The 16,023-nt window shown below is 39.8% G+C and overlaps 1 protein-coding gene across 1 annotated transcript; it reads left to right on the forward strand.

Moving 5' to 3' along the window:
• The first annotated feature begins 11,133 nt into the window (after positions 1 to 11,133).
• Positions 11,134 to 12,766, forward strand: LOC149836786 (putative UDP-rhamnose:rhamnosyltransferase 1). Its single transcript, XM_090007118.1, has one exon. The coding sequence runs from the start codon at positions 11,190 to 11,192 to the stop codon at positions 12,597 to 12,599; it is 1,410 nt and encodes a 469-aa protein (XP_089863244.1). The 5' UTR covers positions 11,134 to 11,189; the 3' UTR covers positions 12,600 to 12,766.
• Positions 12,767 to 16,023: the final 3,257 nt, after the last annotated feature.

Below are 16,023 nucleotides of genomic sequence, written 5' to 3' on the forward strand. Positions count from 1 at the left end.
GTAAACATTTGTACTAATGACGCACCTGAAGACGTGAACATGTGCACTAATGATGCACATGATAAGAAGGGTGAAGGCATTAGATTCACTCTTAACTTAAATGTTCTAGCAGAAGAAATGCAATTCGATAATGAAGTAGACGATCATAACAGTACACTTGATAAAGGTGCAGTCACTAGGAATGTACATGATAGTATACTTGACTCTGTTACCATAGAAGGAATGCAATTTAATAATTAGAAAGTTGCATATAAATTTTACAATGATTATGCCTTAAAACTTGACTTCAGTGTTAGAAGGTATTCTTGGTCAAAAAATGCACAGGATGTCGTGGTAAGAAAAATATATGTTTGTTCTAAGGAAGGTTGGAAGAAGTCGAGTAGAAATCCAAGAAGGAGCAAGCCAGATTCAAGATGTGGATGTTCAGCGAGAATGGTGTTAAGAAGACTTTCGAATGAAAAATATGTAGTTCATACTTTAATCAGTGATCATAACCATGATTTAGCAGCTTTATTTATGACTCCTATGTTAAGGTCACATCGTAAAGTAACTGAAGCACATGCTACAAATGTTGAAATATCTGATAGCACTGGCATTGCACCATGGAAGACATACAATTTGTACACGCACAAGTGGTCGCGAAAATATGTCATTCACACCTATGGATCTAAGAAACCATTTGAGAAGGAAGAGAACAGATAACATGAAGAATGAAGAAATATATTCTTTGGTTGATTACTTACAGAAGAAATCAAGCATTGACCCTGGTTTCTTTAGTGCAATGCAACTAGATGAAGATGGATATGCTGTGAATATGTTTTGGGCAAATTCAAAGTCAAGAGTAGATTATGAATACTTCAATGATGTGTTTGTTTTTTATACGACAGTGAAGATTAATATTGAACAGTGGCCATTTGCGTAGTTTGTCAGAGTGAATCATCACTCACAGAGTTGTATATTAGGCGGCATTTTTGTATATGACCAGACCAAGAAAAACTTTGAGTGGTTGTTAAGAGTATTTACACAGGCAATGAATAAGAAACAACCTGAAGCTACTACTTACAGATGGTGATCACGTAATTGCGGCTATAATGTCTCATGTATGGCCAGATGCACATCATCGCCTATGTTTGTGGCATATCTTTCAAAATGCAGCAAAGAACATATGACACATATTTAATGAGAAGACAAGGTTTGACAAAATAATTACAAGGTGTGTACTTGAGAGTGTAGATGATGTCACCTTTATGTTTGATTGGGAGGAAATGATTCAGATGTACGACATTGAAGACTGTGTGTGGTTACAAAATTTATATGCAGAAAAAGAGAATTGGGCATTGGCATATGGAAGATAATACTTTTGTGCATGCATGATAAGAACACAAAGAGCTGAATCTATGCATGCCACACTGAAAAAAATCATGTATTCATGTTTAACAATGTTTCGCTTCATGAAACAATATGAATTATTTGTAGACAGTCTTAGACAGAATGAGCTTAAACAAGATGTGAAATGCTTCAATACGCGCCATGTAACTTTGGGCATGAAAATATTGATGCGACCTGCATATCTGTATACACTAACTGTATTTTAATGAATTAAGAAGAAGGTTATACAGGTCATGAATTACAACATAGAAGGACGCATGCAAACCAAGAATATGCACAAATACCATATTGTATGGGAGGGCGAAGAGCATCCAAAAAGGCAAGAAGAACATGTTATGTACAATGTTGATAATAAAACAGTTGAATGTACGTGCAAAATGTATGAATTCAAATGTATTTTATGGTGTCATGCATTAAAGACACTTAATCAAGAGAATATACAAGAAATACCTGAGTCATATTTAATGCAAAAATGGATAAGATAAGCAAAGATTGAACTGCTGGATACAAATAATGTCAGTCAATCTGGTGTTGATGAGAAGTGCCACATAGCCTCCCGTTACCAACAACTATGTAGGTTACTTATGCATGTTGCAGATTTGGCATCGAAAAGTGAAGAAGCCTATGTATGCATGAGAAAAGTGTCAAGAAAGTTACTTGAAAATATGTAGTTAATTCACCATCAGTCTGTTGCAGCTCATGAAGACCATTGCAAGAAAATAAGAGCGAACAACGAAGGTAAAAATCATGCTTCCCTTGACCCACATGAGATGTTGCGCCGAAGCATAAACATTATCTTCAACAAGTCAGGAGTCAACGTTGTATATAACAAAAGTAAAAAGACATGCTATTACATTTGGAAAATACAAACTCATCGAATTTTGATCTAAACTCATCCGAATCTAAAATTTGTATTGAGGAGGTGGCATTAAGGACCTCATGGGTTTAGATCAAAATCTGATCAGTTTGCATTTTCCAAATGTAATAGCATGTCTTTTTACTTTTGGAAAGTCGACGACCAAGTGGGAAGAATTGACTGGAGCACCATGATCATCATGCCAACAGCTTAAAACTCTTAGGCTAGGACCTCTGCCCTTGAGGCCTATGTTACGTGTTGGCTTGCATAGAGGGGTGACACCCATGAAAATCAAGCCTTTAGTGCCCATCTAGCAGCCAAGGCCCCACCCCACTACGCCAACCCCTCTTAGGGCAGGCAGTTGAATATAGAAACTAAAACAATGAGTAGCTTATTTAAAAATTTGTCAAATACGGTGGTTTTTGTAAGTTACCCTTTTTTTCAAATAAATCAACTGAAAGGGGTTAGCGTAGTTGAAAAGGGCCTCAACTATCAGATGGACAGTCGGTTCGACTACCGTGGTCACTATTTTTCTTGCATAAGCTGATGCAACATAGGTGAGGGTTCTAGAAATGAAGTTTTACTTCTTGGAAGGTCGAGCTGAGCTCTATCTGCTATCGAGACCTGAGATTCTTTGTGTAATAAAAAAAACTGAAATGCGACAAGTATATCTCATGGTTCCTAAGTTAGATGTGTAGTGGGGACTGAATTGGATAAAAAAATGGTAACTAATCTCAGCTTAACTAGTGCCTCGTTGATATTTCAATGCTAAAGAAGCAGCTTATAACTGCTCAAACCCTTGTACAACAAATAGGTTCCAAACATCTCCCAATTAATTTTCTTTTTGTCATGCCACCTCTGGGATCTTATTTTTATAGATTGTTTTGATCAATTTCGATCTAGTAGATGTTGGATTTTAGATCGAATCTGATCTAACCTGGTTGTGACCCATATTGATATTGGTACATCAAGGAACATACATGGAAGAGGCTCTTGGGTTTTGGGGGTTACAGGACAGTTATGAGGTCTCATAACTGTACATGTATGCCCATTATAGACCTCCACCAGATCTCCCTATAAATAGGAGACTCGTAGAGGTGTGATGAGTGACATCTACATATTATCGATCTTTCTCATCGTTTCTAGGTTCAAAGGGTCATGTTCACCTCTCGACATTCTAGCCTGAGTTTATTGTGGGTGTCGATTGGTTGAGGAGAACATTGACCACCCCACATCCACAGAAGCATTGTTCATATCATTTATAGTTGCATTCGGTAAGTGTCTCTTTCATAGTTCATTTTATGCTATCATTGGGTTATGGGCTCACCACGCTTCTGTTGTGCATGTTTAGGGTGTGGGTGCATCGGCATCCTAGCGGCGCTTGACAAAATATTTTATGTCGACGGTTATCTCTTCTCCCTCATCGTATTCTCGTTCGAAGTTTGGAAAGTCGATGATGAAGTGGGAAGAATTGACTGGAGCACCACGGTCATCATGCCAACAGCATAAAACTCTTAGGCTAGGACCTCTACCCCCGAGGCCTATGCTACGCGTTGGCTTGCATAGAAGGGTGACACCCATGAAAATCAAACCTTTAGTGCCCATCTAGCAGCCAAGGCCCCACCCCACTACGCCAACCCCCCCTTAGGGCAGGCGGTTGAATATATAAACTAAAACAATGAGTAGCTTATTTAAAAATTTGTCAAATACGGTGGCTTTTGTAAGTTACCCTTTTTTTTCAAATAAACCAACTGAAAGGGGTTAGCCTAGTTGGAAAGGGCCTCAACTATCAGACGGACAGTCGGTTCGACTCCCGTGGTCACTATTTCCCTTGCATAAGCCGATGCAACATAGATGAGGGTTCTAGCCATGAAGTTTTACTTTTTGCAGGGTCAAGCTGAGCTCTACCTGCTATCGAGACCCGAGATTCTTTGTGTAATAAAAAAATAGAAATGCGACAAGTATATCTCATGGTTCCTAAGTTAGATGTGCAGTGAGGATTGAATTGGATACAAAAATTGTAACTAATCTTAACTTAACTAATGCCTCATTGATATTTCAATGCTGGAGAAGCAACTTGTAACTGCTCAAACCCTTGTACAGCAAATAGGTTTTAAATATCTCCCAATTAATTTTTTTTTTGTCATGCCACTTTTGAGATCTCATTATCGTAGATTGTTTTGATCAATTCCAATCTAGTAGATGTTGGATTTTAGATCGGATCAAATCTAACCTGGATGTGACCCATATTGACATGGGTACATCAAGGAAGATACATGAAAGATGCTCTTGGGTATTGGGGGTTACATGACAATTATGAGGCCTCATAATTGTACATGTATAGCCATATGGACCTCCACCAGATCTCCCTATAAATTAGAGACTTGTAGTGGTACGATGAGTGCTATCTACGTATTGTTGGTCTCTCTCAATGTTTATGGGTTCAAAAGGTCATGCTTCCTCTCGACATTCTGGTCTGAGCTTATTGTGGGTGTCAATTGGCTAGAAAACATCGACCACCCCTCATCCACTGAAGCGTCGTTTAGATCATCTATAACTGCATCTAGTGACTTTTTTATAGTATATTTTGTGCTATCATTGGGTTATGGACCCACCACGCTTTCATTGTGCATGTTTGGGGTGTGGGTGCATCGGCATCCTAGCGCCAGGGGCGTAGCTAGGATTCATGTGAGGGGGGGGGAACAGGGGTGTAGCAAAAAAAAAAAATTTTGGTGTGATAGTCTAGGGTTCGGGGCGGGGTAGCGCCCCAATTTTTTTTTTTTGAGATAAAATAAAAAATATATATAATTATTAATAAAAATCTATTTCATATGAACAAATCAAACTATTTGCTGACCTCAACGGAAAGTTCTTAAACATTATCTAATGACAATATATAACACTGGTCCGATAATTTGAAGTTCATAACAAATAAATCAAAATACAGCCCAAAACCTTAATCCCCATATACACCCAAAATCTCTCTCTTTCTCATCGGTATCCAAATTTGATTTCAGAAACCAATTTGATTTCAGAAACCAATTAGGCCACATACATTATCGCCTACATCTAAACCAAATCCAACCCATTTATTAATTCTTTGGAATATCATCACGATCCATCATGACCAATCATTGTGCAAGCATTGGGGCCCGCCACAATGGGGCTCATGATGTCATCATCAGCGGCCCCACCGATTGTGGTAGATTGTCACAATCGACAGTGATTTGGCATATCACCCCGATCTCTTCCTTCATGCCTCCAAAAGTGGAGTCGTATCTTGGTTCAACCTTATTGGATGGACCACTTATTAAAGATCCAGACCTGTGTCGGCTGTTTCTGGCAAGATCTTTATTTGGGCAAGAACTGCACCAACTTAGCAGGGGTCCAGCTAGTAAGCCACTGCCCCACCAACCCAATAGCCCTACTGGAACCAGTTGGCCTTATCCAGGATTTGGATCCTAGCCCGACCAAATTGACAGAGAAAAATCAGTAGTAATATTGAACTTGGAATCATTTCCAGAGAGGCCAAGTTCAACGGTAAATCAAGGTACCTGGCTTAGTACGGAAAGTGGATTTTACCACTCCCAGTGAGATCATGACCAGGACTAGACCATGTAACCATCTTTGTAAACTAGCTAGAGAGAGAAAGAGAAGCAAACATAGTTGTGCTTGATATAGTGTCTTAGGTTCATTGGCTTGGGGCCAAGGAAGCTGGAGAGAGAGAGATATGTAAACGGTTCAGATCGGGATGGGATGTTGGCTAAACATATTTAAATTTGGATTTGGATTTGGATGGTGAAAAGCTCATACCATATCCACATTTTTACATGTAAACAGATTCTGGTATCCATCAAATTTGGATATTTGTTGGATTCAATATAAAAAAAAGCAAAACCATATCCACATTTAATTATAATTAGACATGATTATGGTTACTAAATGCAACTGAACAGAATCTATTTTGGGCAGATACCTTTGGTATGATATAAGTATCTTGGGATATGTGGATTCCAGCAATATTAAGGACTATATAGAAAATGAAACGAGGGAAGCAGATCAGGTCATGCTGAAAATGAGCGTTTTTGCTCATACTGACATCGTGGCCATCCGATTTGCATTTTAAAAAGCTCAAAAGTCAACAAAACCACGTGGCATTCATCCAAAATGCAAACAGACGGTCACGATGTCCGCATGAGCAAAAACGCTCATTTTATGAATTCAGTATTAGCTTTTTCTCATTGGGATCCCAATCTGAGTCTGATTAACCAATATCCGATTAATCCAATTTGGTATTGACTACATCCAACCGGAATATGAACCCTTTACATCCCTTTAAGTTAAAAAAAAAAAAAAACTTGCAAATGACTCTTAAACAAGACGGGTCAGAATATCTGATTTCATAACCAGTATCTTCTATTTTTTTAGTGTAAAAATTTTTTAAAAATTAAAAAATAGAAAACTTATCTTTAATTAGATGACACCACCATGGCTGACTTCTCCCTTGTTGGACGTTGAACTCCCGTAAATCGACATGTAAAAGACGGGTTTGGGGAAGGGGAAGGTCTGTGGTGGTTTCCTAGGTCACAAACACACCCACACATAGGGGTGGCAATTTCTGACACGACCCGCCAACCCGCCTCTTAGGCGGGTTCGGGTTGGGCTTAAGCCAACCCGTTTAATAAACGAGTCGACCCGCGTAACCCGTTTGTTAAACAGGTCGGGTTCGGATTGGGGGCATGCCAACCCGCCAACCCGGCTGACCCGTTTAATAAACGGGTTAGGCGGGTGGGTCAACCCGCCAACCCGTCTGCCCGACCCGCCAACCTGCCTACCTGCCAACCTGATCCGTCAACCCGACCCGCCAACCTGAAAACCCGTTTACCCGACCCAACCCATTTATTAAATGGGTTGGCGGGTCGTGTCGGGTTACCCATTTATTAAACAGGTCGGGTTCATGTTTGCCACAGCCGACCCGTTTAATAAACGGGTCGGGTTCGGGTTGAGGTATGCTGACACGCCAACCCGACCCGCTAACCCGACCCAATTGCCACCCCTACCCACACACACAGGGTTCTCTAGGGCACAACCATAGTTACAAAAGTTAAAAAACGAGCAAATATCGGCAGCCAAAAACTCGAGAGAAATTGATTTTTTTTTAAATCGCACATTTTTTGGTAAATTTTTGGCAATAAAAAATAAAAATTTACAAGAAAATATAAATAAAAATATTCAAAAACAACATGTTTTTCATGATAAATTGCTGATAAAAACATAAATATTGCGTTTAAAGTGCAATATTTATGTTTTTGATGAAAAAATCATGGAAAACTGAAAATATCATGAGGAATTACCTTTTTTAACTTTCAATCTCACGATATTTTCATCAATCTCGCCAGATTTGTTGCTGTGGAGAGAGAGAGAGAGAGAGAGTCGGACTCTTGGTCTCATTCTTGAGAGGTAACGACATCTTACCACAATACCTAAAAAACGTTAAACATATGACCCCCTTTGTCCAGTTGGTGACGGTGTAATTAAATACTTATCAAACAAATTGAAAAATGACCTCGAACCCAACGTAAATACTTTTGTCATTTTTAACTTTTAAAACAGTGAGGTATATTTGTCCCCTGACGCCCCTTCTTTCTTAGGGTGTTCTTTCTTAGGGTGTTTTTTTTATGTTATGTAAAGAGGGAGAGGGAATATACTAATGATAGATTATTGATAATTCTAATTATTTTTTCTACAATTGGTTGTTATTTATTTATTTATTAATTTTTTATCGAATCGATCGTGAACCTAATCCATCCAAAAATATCTTTGACGGGTCCGAGTCCGAGTTCGGGTCCGGATCAGATCCCCTGGGGAATAGTCACAGACCTGATCCACCCTAAAAATCCGTTAAGACCTAGACCCCCTTAATGGGGTTTCTGAATGGATCGGGTTGTGACTCCATCCAAGACCCATTGTTGTTTTAGTGCATGTTTTGTCTGAAGAAATACAAGATGCATCATTTATGACACAAAGTGGGTGTTGGCCCCCATATGACCAAGTAAGAGATGCTGGATCATGGTATGGACAAAATATTTTGTTATTTGAATGTCTATTCAAAATTGTGGAAAGTAAAATAGTAGGTGCTTGAGTTTCATCTTTAAATTGCTATAGTAAAAGTTTGCAGTTTGTGAAACGTGCACGTCATCTATAGATTTTATAGCTGTCATGTATAGTTATCAATAGTTTTCTTTATGGCAGGAGAAGTTGGTGCACGTCACAACTTGTGGTGGGATGTTGCAAGTTGGAACCCAAATGGTATGGTGGTACGGGTCTGCCTAACCCCAGCTTTCTCTGTAGAAAAAAACTCGTTTTTTTTTTATCGTGGGAAAGATGTAGAATTTTAAGTGGAATCCTAGGCACAAAAAAACTCTAGGAATGACATGTCTTTGCGAAGAAAAATATGATTTTGTTCGACTGTTGAGAAGAAGCATATATTTTTCCTAAATTCGACAATAGCAGAGGGCCTTGGACATCCGTGCAATAGATTAAATTGTGGTTCAATATCCAAAATCAATGTGGGGGATCCAATAGAAGGGGATTTGGTATTTCCCGTTGCAATATATTAAATTGTGGTTCAGCATCAAAAATCGATGTGGGGATATGGTATTTCATGGTGTGATCTAAAAATTTTGGTTAAAGAAACAAAAGATTGAAACCTATCATTAAGATTGTCTTTCATCAATATATATATCCTAATTGCAATTTTTTTTTTGCTTAATCCTAACTGGTACACATGTTAATCATTACTTGGTTACTAAAAAATAACTTTTATTTGAAAGGCAAGCTGCGGATATCTAGGCATACCCCCTACCCGTTCATTGATCAAATAATTATTGTAATTTGTATACAAAAATTCACCCTTCTATCAATGGGTGCTAATTTGGTGGGTGATCTTTCCAAAACTTTGTCATTCTCTCCTCCCACTACCTATGTTAGGTTTTTAATCAAAACTGGAGGTTTAGAGTAACTATATCTAATGTTAACCCTAACAAAGACTGTATAGAATATTTCCAGCCACTTAATTCTTCTTCATGATTCACATATACTTGTCGGTCCACTTCATCTCGAAGTTGATGGTGGAGACTACATCTTCAGTAATTTTTGTTTTTCTCATAAAAATAACTTCAAAATTTCATGATCTTTGAAGACTACTGTAATATGTTTGCGGGAACCAGACCCCTAACATTCCAATACATTATCTCGAGGAATAGGGGTTTGTGGAGTGTTAGTCAAGTCCTGATCAGCTCTGACCACCAACTTTCTTTGTATCAGGATGCTTCACTTGATCATTACTTCATCTATTACTCCCAGACCTTGATGATCTTTATCTGAACTTGGAAAAACGGGGCCTTGTCACACCTGCTCCCTTTTCCCTTCCTAAAATAAGATAGGAACCCTGGAAGGATCCCCTGTTGTCCTTTCTTGATGATTCTATAGACCTTTTACGTCTTGGCAAAAGAGGAGAACTGTTGTAACATAAAAAAAAAGAGGAGGGAGAGAGTAAAAAAACACCTTTTGATTCAATTGATTTAATGAAAAAACTTTTTATTATCAAATTTTAGTACAATATCCACTGTTGATTTTTATCTCTTCAAAAAAATACGTTCAAGCATGAAAATACTTAATCAAATATATATCAACTGTGACAAGCATATACCAGTTTGAATCGTGAAAAAAAATACCAACTGCAACTTTTGAAGGGCCTAACAGTGACCTAATGAAAAAAAGTACTGGTAGAATAATTCCTTTCCCCGTCTCACTTATATAAAATGTGCAAGATCAACACACGTAAAACTAATGGTTTTCAACTTCACGAAGGGCTCAGTGCTACGGGTGATCAATGGTTTGTCCCCTGACGTAGGACGATCATAGTTCGAAACTCACAAGTGTCTCCCTTACCACAATCTTGAGGCTAGGTGTACTTTCCGGTAGTCAAGAGAGACTTGATGAGTTTTTACTTGAGCCTTACACATAAAATCTTTCATAGAATTTGCACGTAAAAGTGGTGACAGGTGGTAAGAAAAACTGGACCCCACTTGTACGGACACTACAGTTTTCCACTATCTGATTTGACGTTTGTTTGTGGAAAAGAATTACATCCTGCGCAGTAAGTTGCATGAAACAAACCAGGTCTTAATGATGAGGTTTTTTTCATTGACCCCAACAAAAATAAAATAAAATAAAGGAACTAGTCATTTCTAGTTGCATACTCTATCTTTATATACCCACTCCATGATCTTATTGTTACAAAGTTATTTTGATCAGACCTCCAGAAGGATCCAACATAGATGATTTGATAAGCAACGTACTTCGGATCATAAAATTATAATATTTGTTACGATCCTTGAATTTTGAATCGTCAAAAAAATCCACGTTGGATTCTGATAATTCAAAAGCTAAATCTTCACTAAATGAGTCACACATGCAGGGGGAGTTTGATGTGCTGTCCACCCGCCCTCACAAATGCGGGACGCATAGACGATCGCTTGGTGCGTCCCACGGACTCGAATTTGCCGTCCGCTGATGTTTGATGCCTCCACACGGAACAGCGGACAAGCATGAACGCTAAACAAAAAAAAAAGGAAATTTTGTTTTTTTCTGCCACGTGAATAGGGCAGAACAGTGCATCCTGTCCTGTCTGCAGTCAGTACATAACAGGACAGGATGCGCTGTCCTGACCACGTCTGACTGAGATTTAAACGCCCCTCCCACCCTCTACAATTTGAACACGTTCACTCCTGGCCGTTGAGTGGTTGTGGAGACATCTTCGACTCAATTATTGTTTACTGACGCTTCCGTAAAAGATATTTTTCTCCCCCCCCCCATTCGGCGATTTCACTCGCATACGCTACACAGACCACAGAGCCATCACTCAGAGAGAGAGAGAGTCATGGCTAGTGACAAACAGCTTCATGTTGTGATGGTTCCCTGGTTAGCCTTCGGCCACTTGATGCCCTTCCTGGAGCTCTCCAAGTCTCTCGCCTCAAAAGGCATCACCATCTCCTTCTTCTCCACCCCAAGGAACATAGCAAGGCTGCCCAAGATACCTCCACAACTAGCTCCCCAGATCAACCTCATCGGAGTCCCGTTGCCTCCGGTAGATGGCTTGCCGGAAGACGCGGAGGCCACCATCGACGTCGAGTCCGTCGCGGTTCAGTATCTGAAGAAAGCCTACGATGAGCTCCAAGAGTCGTTCGAGAAACTGGTGAGGTCGACGTCCCCCGACTGGATCGTCTATGACTTCGCCGCTCACTGGGTGCCTCCCGTCGCTGCTAAGCTCGGCGTGCCGTGCTCCTTCTACTGCATCTTCAGCGCTGCGGCGACGTCTTTCTTTGGCCCTCCCTCGGATCTCTTCATCGGAAAGAGCCTCCGGTCACTGCCGGAGACTCTGACGGCCGTGCCCCACTGGTACGGCTTCCCGTCGACGGTGAGGTTCAAGCTGCACGAAGCGGTGCGGTTATGCGGCGTGCTCGGGCCGAACGCGTCCGGCGTGAGCGACGAGGACCGGTTCTGCGCAGCCGTGGAAGGATGCCGGAGCGTACTCATAAGAAGCAACAAGGAGTTTGAGGGAGACTACATAGACACCCTCGAGGAGCTCTATCAAAAACCAGTGAAACCGGTCGGCATGCTTCCCACAGAGGAGGACGTTTGGGATCAAAATGGATCGACTCAAGCAGAGACGATCCCGGCATGGGCGGATTGCTTGAAGTGGTTAGACGAGCAAGCCCCAAAATCGGTTGTGTTTGTGGGGTTCGGGACGGAGGCCAAAATGAGCAGGGACCAAATACAAGAGCTGGCCTTGGGGCTGGAGCTCTCTAACTTGCTCTTCCTGTGGGCACTAAGGAAGCCGATGGGAGTAGCTGATGTTGCAGACGTGTTGCCACCAGGGTTTCTAGATCGGACCGCATCTCGTGGGCTCGTTTACACTAGCTGGATCCCCCAAGTGAAGATCATGGGCCATGAGTCCGTTGGTGGTGCCCTCCATCACGTTGGGATGAGCTCAACAGTTGAGTCCCTCCAGTTCGGGCTGCCGCTTGTCCTTTTGCCGATGGTGTACGACCAAGGGTTGTGTGCGAGGCTGTTGGTGGAGAGGAAGATTGGGGTAGAGGTGGAGAGAGACGAGAAGGATGGGAAATTCAGTAGGTTTGAGGTGGCTAAGTCGCTCAAGCTGGTCATGGTTGAGGAACAAGGGAAGGAGATTAGGGATGAAGCAAAGAAGATGAGGTCCGTATTCGACAAGGAGCTGAATGATGGATATGTGAAGAGGTTGGTCAAGTATCTGAGGGGCCAAGATGATTAGAATGAAATCCAACAACGAAGTGGGCGGTGGTGAAGGAAGTGTCCAGTCTGCCATCGGTTTCTCATGGAGTGCATGTCTGTGCCTGCAAATCCATCCAAGGTGCAACAAGTTTACTTAATTTTCCCTGGTTGTAATGTTGTGATGAAATTGCTTTTTTTGTTTTCAAACTACCGGGCCTCACTGGTTTTTTAGCCACGTTATTCTTTTTTTTTTTTTCAAAGGCAATCTGGGGTTAGGGCAGTCCCCCACCAGTTATTATTCAACATACCACTTGGGTTTTGAACATGCAACGTCCCACCAGAGGGACGTACACTGACAGCTCCTACCAAGCATGGGGAGCCTCACTTTGGTTTTAACCACGGTATTCTTACTAGTATGAAACAAGCTCCATTTTTTTTTAGTAAGAGAAGTTTTGATGGTTTTTGCCCGGTTTCAATAGTAATAACGTATCTACAAAGTCAAACGGTAACAGAGAGTTCTCCAAAACAATCTGGACAAGCTGATCAGAAGCATTAATTAAGTCCATATATCTTCAAGCACATTGAGGGATGGCAATGGACCGGGGCGGGGGACAAAGTTTCCACCCCCGCCCCATCTCAAAATTCTGCCTTTCATCTCAGCTTACATCCCTGCACAGGTTTTAACCTCCATCCCCCATTTCATGTCCTCCATCCTCAGTCCAAACGAGGCGAGGTGGGACGGGGACCCATTTTTCATCGGTCCACTGCCATCCCTAAAGAGTATTTTAGCATTTTACTAATGACGGAGACAGGGATGGGGACGGGACAGGATGGGAGAAAGCGTAAGTCCATCCCCACCTCCATCCCTGCAAGGGTTTTGATTTTAACCTTCATCCCTGTTTCATAGCCTTCATCCCTGGTCCAAACGAGCCGAGGTAGGACAGGGCACCGTTTTCCCCGGTCCATTGTCATCCCTAAGCACATTTCTTCTTGGGTAATTCATTATGAAACCCCTTGTTTAAGCAAGTAGTATGTTGTCACTAATTTTCATTTCCTCTACAAATTCTCTTTAGTTATGAGATAATATTTTCATATAATATTTATTTTATTAACTTTGGTTGCAATCTTATGCAAATATGAAAAAAGGTACAGTACTACGCTATGTCACAATTATGAGTACGTATATGCACGCTATTTGTTGTCTAAATGTTGAAACCTATGATCGGACAACACGGTGTGTATATATGGGAACCGTAAAGGAAGGTCCAAAATCTACCACCCACTCGGTTCCTTCTCTAAGGTTCAAGTTTTTTGTTCATCGGACTTTACATATTGGATTTTTATCATTCATTTTAGTGAGGGACATATTTTGAATTATGAATTATTGATGTTTAAAGGCATTTTTGAAAGCGCTAAAAAACAATGACTATTGTAAAGTTTTAAATGCATTATCAGCCATCAATTGGTCACGTCTTGAAAAACATGCTTATACGTAGTAAAGTCTTCATGTAAAGCATATTTGTTACAAATAAATTATAAAGAATAAATATACGAGGTCTGATTGATGAGATGTTCAATCATTATAAAAGGGCAATCGTTCGATTGTTGTTGACTGTAGATTTTGAATGATATATATATATTCCTTAGAATATGAGAACTAAAAACTATGAAAACTAGTCAGAACCGTTCGATCAAATCCATTCGATCAAACTTGATCGAACGGTCGAGACCAATTTTGACTGGTTTTCATTTCAAAACATTTTGCAAACATTCACTCTGCTTTTTACGAAACCCTTTTTTTCTCCTTTCATTCTCTCTATCGCCCTTTAAGTCATCCCTGGCAAGTGTCACTCTCACACCCCCTCAGGTCCAAGGTTGTTAAATGCGATGAGGCGAAGCGAGGCGTTGAGCATGTTATGAAGCGAGGCGTAAGCCTCGAGGCTTTGAAGCGTAAGCTTCATGATCAAAATAATAAAATATATAATATTAATAAAATAGCACTGCTAAATGGTTTTTTAATATAAATATACATATATGAGTTTGTTTGATGGTTGATTTAGTAAATATAAAGTTTTTGAAGGACTTCAAAAATAAATAGCTCCCAATTTTTTTAAATTATAACCTTGAATTTGTTTCCATCAAAAACGGCCTAAACAAAAAAAAAATCTTAGTGATGCATATAAATATTTTTTTCTTGGACATATCAAATGCATACATGCAATAGAGCTATCATGAAACTATAGTTTTCCATCAATGCACTTTTGCGCACTTCACAGGTATATGTAAATTTAAGTTAGTTACACTAATGCAAGATTTTTAGTGGTTTACCACCACGCAATTAATCGGGAGATATTAATACTATTGAAACTTGCATCAAACATTTAGCTGAAATCATAGTGAGGGCAATCCAAACAGTGTTATATTTGAAATTATTTTAGATAATTATGTATTCAAAGCAATTCCAGAACGCTTCAGGTACTGAGGGTGCACCTCAGTACCTTGAGCGTGCGCCTCGCCTGTGAGGCATACGCTTCAAGTACTAAGGTGTAAGCCTCTCACAACACTGCTCGCAAGTAGCAAGGAGTTTGAAGACCGATGTTGGAAAACGTGGTAGTCCAGGATATTGAAAATAACTTATAAACTTTAAAAAGTTTAAATATTATAATGAATATCATCAATTGAGTTAAACGTATCTTCATATGATTTCAATTAAGCCTAGAACTTAATTAAATCATTAGCTTGATTTATGAGAAACAATCATATTGCTTTTCTTTTTATTTTTTTATGAAAAATAATCATACTGATCAGAAAATCAATACTTTTTTTTGTACAGGATCCATATGACATGATTATTTAAATAAGCAAGTGAAACGTCTATGATCAAATCAATAAATTGATATGAGACCATCTACAATCGATTAAAACATTTAGGCAAATTTAGGTGGATCTAATTTTAAATAATCTATATCAAAAATTAAGAAATTGAATACACTTTCCAACACATAAAAAATCATAAAATTTCAATATACAGTTGCAAAGACATGACTTCCACAAGCTGACTATATCAAGTGTTATCCCATTTAGAGTTATGATTTGACCCAGGTATAGGATTCAAGTAAACTAGTGAACACACCACACACACACAAGGAAAGGACACACCAAATTAACGTGGTTTGAATCTAAGTGATCTTATGTCCACGATATCCTCACCTCTAACTCGATTGGCGAGGATCAGCCAACACTAATGAATACACAGAGTACAAGAGTAGGAGGAAAACTTTCCCAGACAAGATATTTTACAATCCAATACATCACAATAGGAATCTCCTATGAGTTGGAGATATTATCTTTTGGATTTTTCTTATTAACTGATCTTTTACATCCTTGTCTACATTTGATTGGGTCTTGAATGGACCGGACTTCAGTAGAATGGTTCTTGGATTGATTGGAGCTCCGTTCTCTAA

Source organism: Nuphar pumila, chromosome 5 (genome assembly GCF_984573655.1).
Source record: "Nuphar pumila chromosome 5, dmNupPumi1.hap1.1, whole genome shotgun sequence".
Lineage (NCBI taxonomy): Eukaryota > Viridiplantae > Streptophyta > Magnoliopsida > Nymphaeales > Nymphaeaceae > Nuphar > Nuphar pumila.